Raw genomic sequence first — 1,499 nt, 5'->3', positions numbered from 1 at the left:
CTACATTCATCTGACAGCTTTAGTTACTTCACAAATTTAGATTTTTGCACATAAAACACTTATGGTTTAATAAAATAAAATGAAACTACCAAACAATATAACAGCCTGCATGTCCAGCTGAAATCATTAGCTAACTAAACACTTAGTTGATTGACACAACAGTTTGAATCGCTTCGGTTTCTAAAATGTGAGGATTTTTCAGCATTGAGTACTTTTACTGTTAATGCTTTAAGTTCATTTCCCCGATGATACTTACTTACTTTTACTTAAGTAACATTTTCAATGCAGGATTTTTACATGTGACAGAGTATTTTGTAGAGTGTGATATTAATACTTGTACTCAAGTAAAGGATGATACTGGATCTGCGTGTGTGTCATGTAAATGTGGTCGCAATTGGACTGTTTGTGTAAGAGCTGTGGCAGGTTGAGAATTTTTGACAATTTTTAGACAGTGACATAAAAACATTGTGTTCAGGTGCAATGGAAATAAAAGACACCTACCTGTGCGGTTCTTGCAGCTCCTGGCCAGAGTGTAGGTACATGTTCCCATAAAGCTGAAGAACTTTTTGTCAAATGTATTGTAGTGAGGATCTCCAGACACCACACAGTCCTGAGAGCCTGAGGGAGAGGGTCACACACACACACACACACACACACAATGTCAAAGTACAACACAGCTGCAGTTACTCGAGTCACAATTCAGCAACTTTTCATACTTTGTTAACATTGAACAACTTCCATTTGGGAGCTGTAGTTCTGTTCTGCTATCAAAACAATATTTGGTTGTAATGATGAACCCAAATGTCACCTTCCAGTAACGTATTGTTACAACTGAGTATCATGTTTCAGCTTTACAGAGCTAGGACAAGCTAACGCGCGTTAGCTAACTTAATTTGCAAGGTGCCCGTGTAATTAAGAATGAAATGCCAATTCCTTAGTGTCTTTTAGTAGCAAAATAAATAAATAATAATAAATATTGTCTTTTAGTACAACCGAACGCTGAACGAGACATTGGAGACAGCACCCACAGGCCACAACACCGTGGTAGTGATTGACTTGCCACTCAATCACAAGGTAACTCTATAAGGTACCATCATTTATAAAATGAACCTCATGCTGTATTGAAGAAGACTTGAAATTAGCAATTGGGTTCATAAACTTACTCGGAGGCAGCAGCCATGCCGCGACTGGATTTCACAAGCCCCCCCACCCCGGCTCAAATGTCAAACTCCGCCAATGCTGGGATGCCAAGTACCGTATAATTCACATCCAGTTCAGTTATGTCGTGTAGTAGTGTGTTGGGTGTAAACTTACTGGTGGGATAGCAGCCCAGCTCTCCATTCTGATGTTTACACTCTTGCATTGGGGGGCATTCAGAGGCCACACAGGTAACGAAGGGTGCATCACACTTACACTTCAACATACAGTCCGCCTGATAAAACTCGTCTCCAGACTGACACAAACACACACACACACACACGCACACACACACACACACA

General features: G+C 40.4%; 1 protein-coding gene across 1 annotated transcript in view; it reads right to left on the bottom strand.

The window, feature by feature from the left end:
• The window catches only part of zanl (zonadhesin, like), a 67,636-nt gene that overhangs the window by 55,363 nt on the left and 10,774 nt on the right, over positions 1–1,499 (bottom strand). Inside the window, exons 19-20 of the mRNA XM_032544407.1 lie at positions 1,315–1,453; positions 502–618 (exon numbers count right to left, since the gene is read on the bottom strand). Of these exons, the coding sequence (XP_032400298.1) occupies positions 502–618; positions 1,315–1,453 (256 nt within the window). The remainder of the gene's footprint in view (positions 1–501; positions 619–1,314; positions 1,454–1,499) is intronic.

This window comes from Etheostoma spectabile, chromosome 19 (assembly GCF_008692095.1).
Source record: "Etheostoma spectabile isolate EspeVRDwgs_2016 chromosome 19, UIUC_Espe_1.0, whole genome shotgun sequence".
Taxonomy (NCBI): domain Eukaryota; kingdom Metazoa; phylum Chordata; class Actinopteri; order Perciformes; family Percidae; genus Etheostoma; species Etheostoma spectabile.
This window is presented reverse-complemented; position numbering and strand designations above follow the sequence as displayed.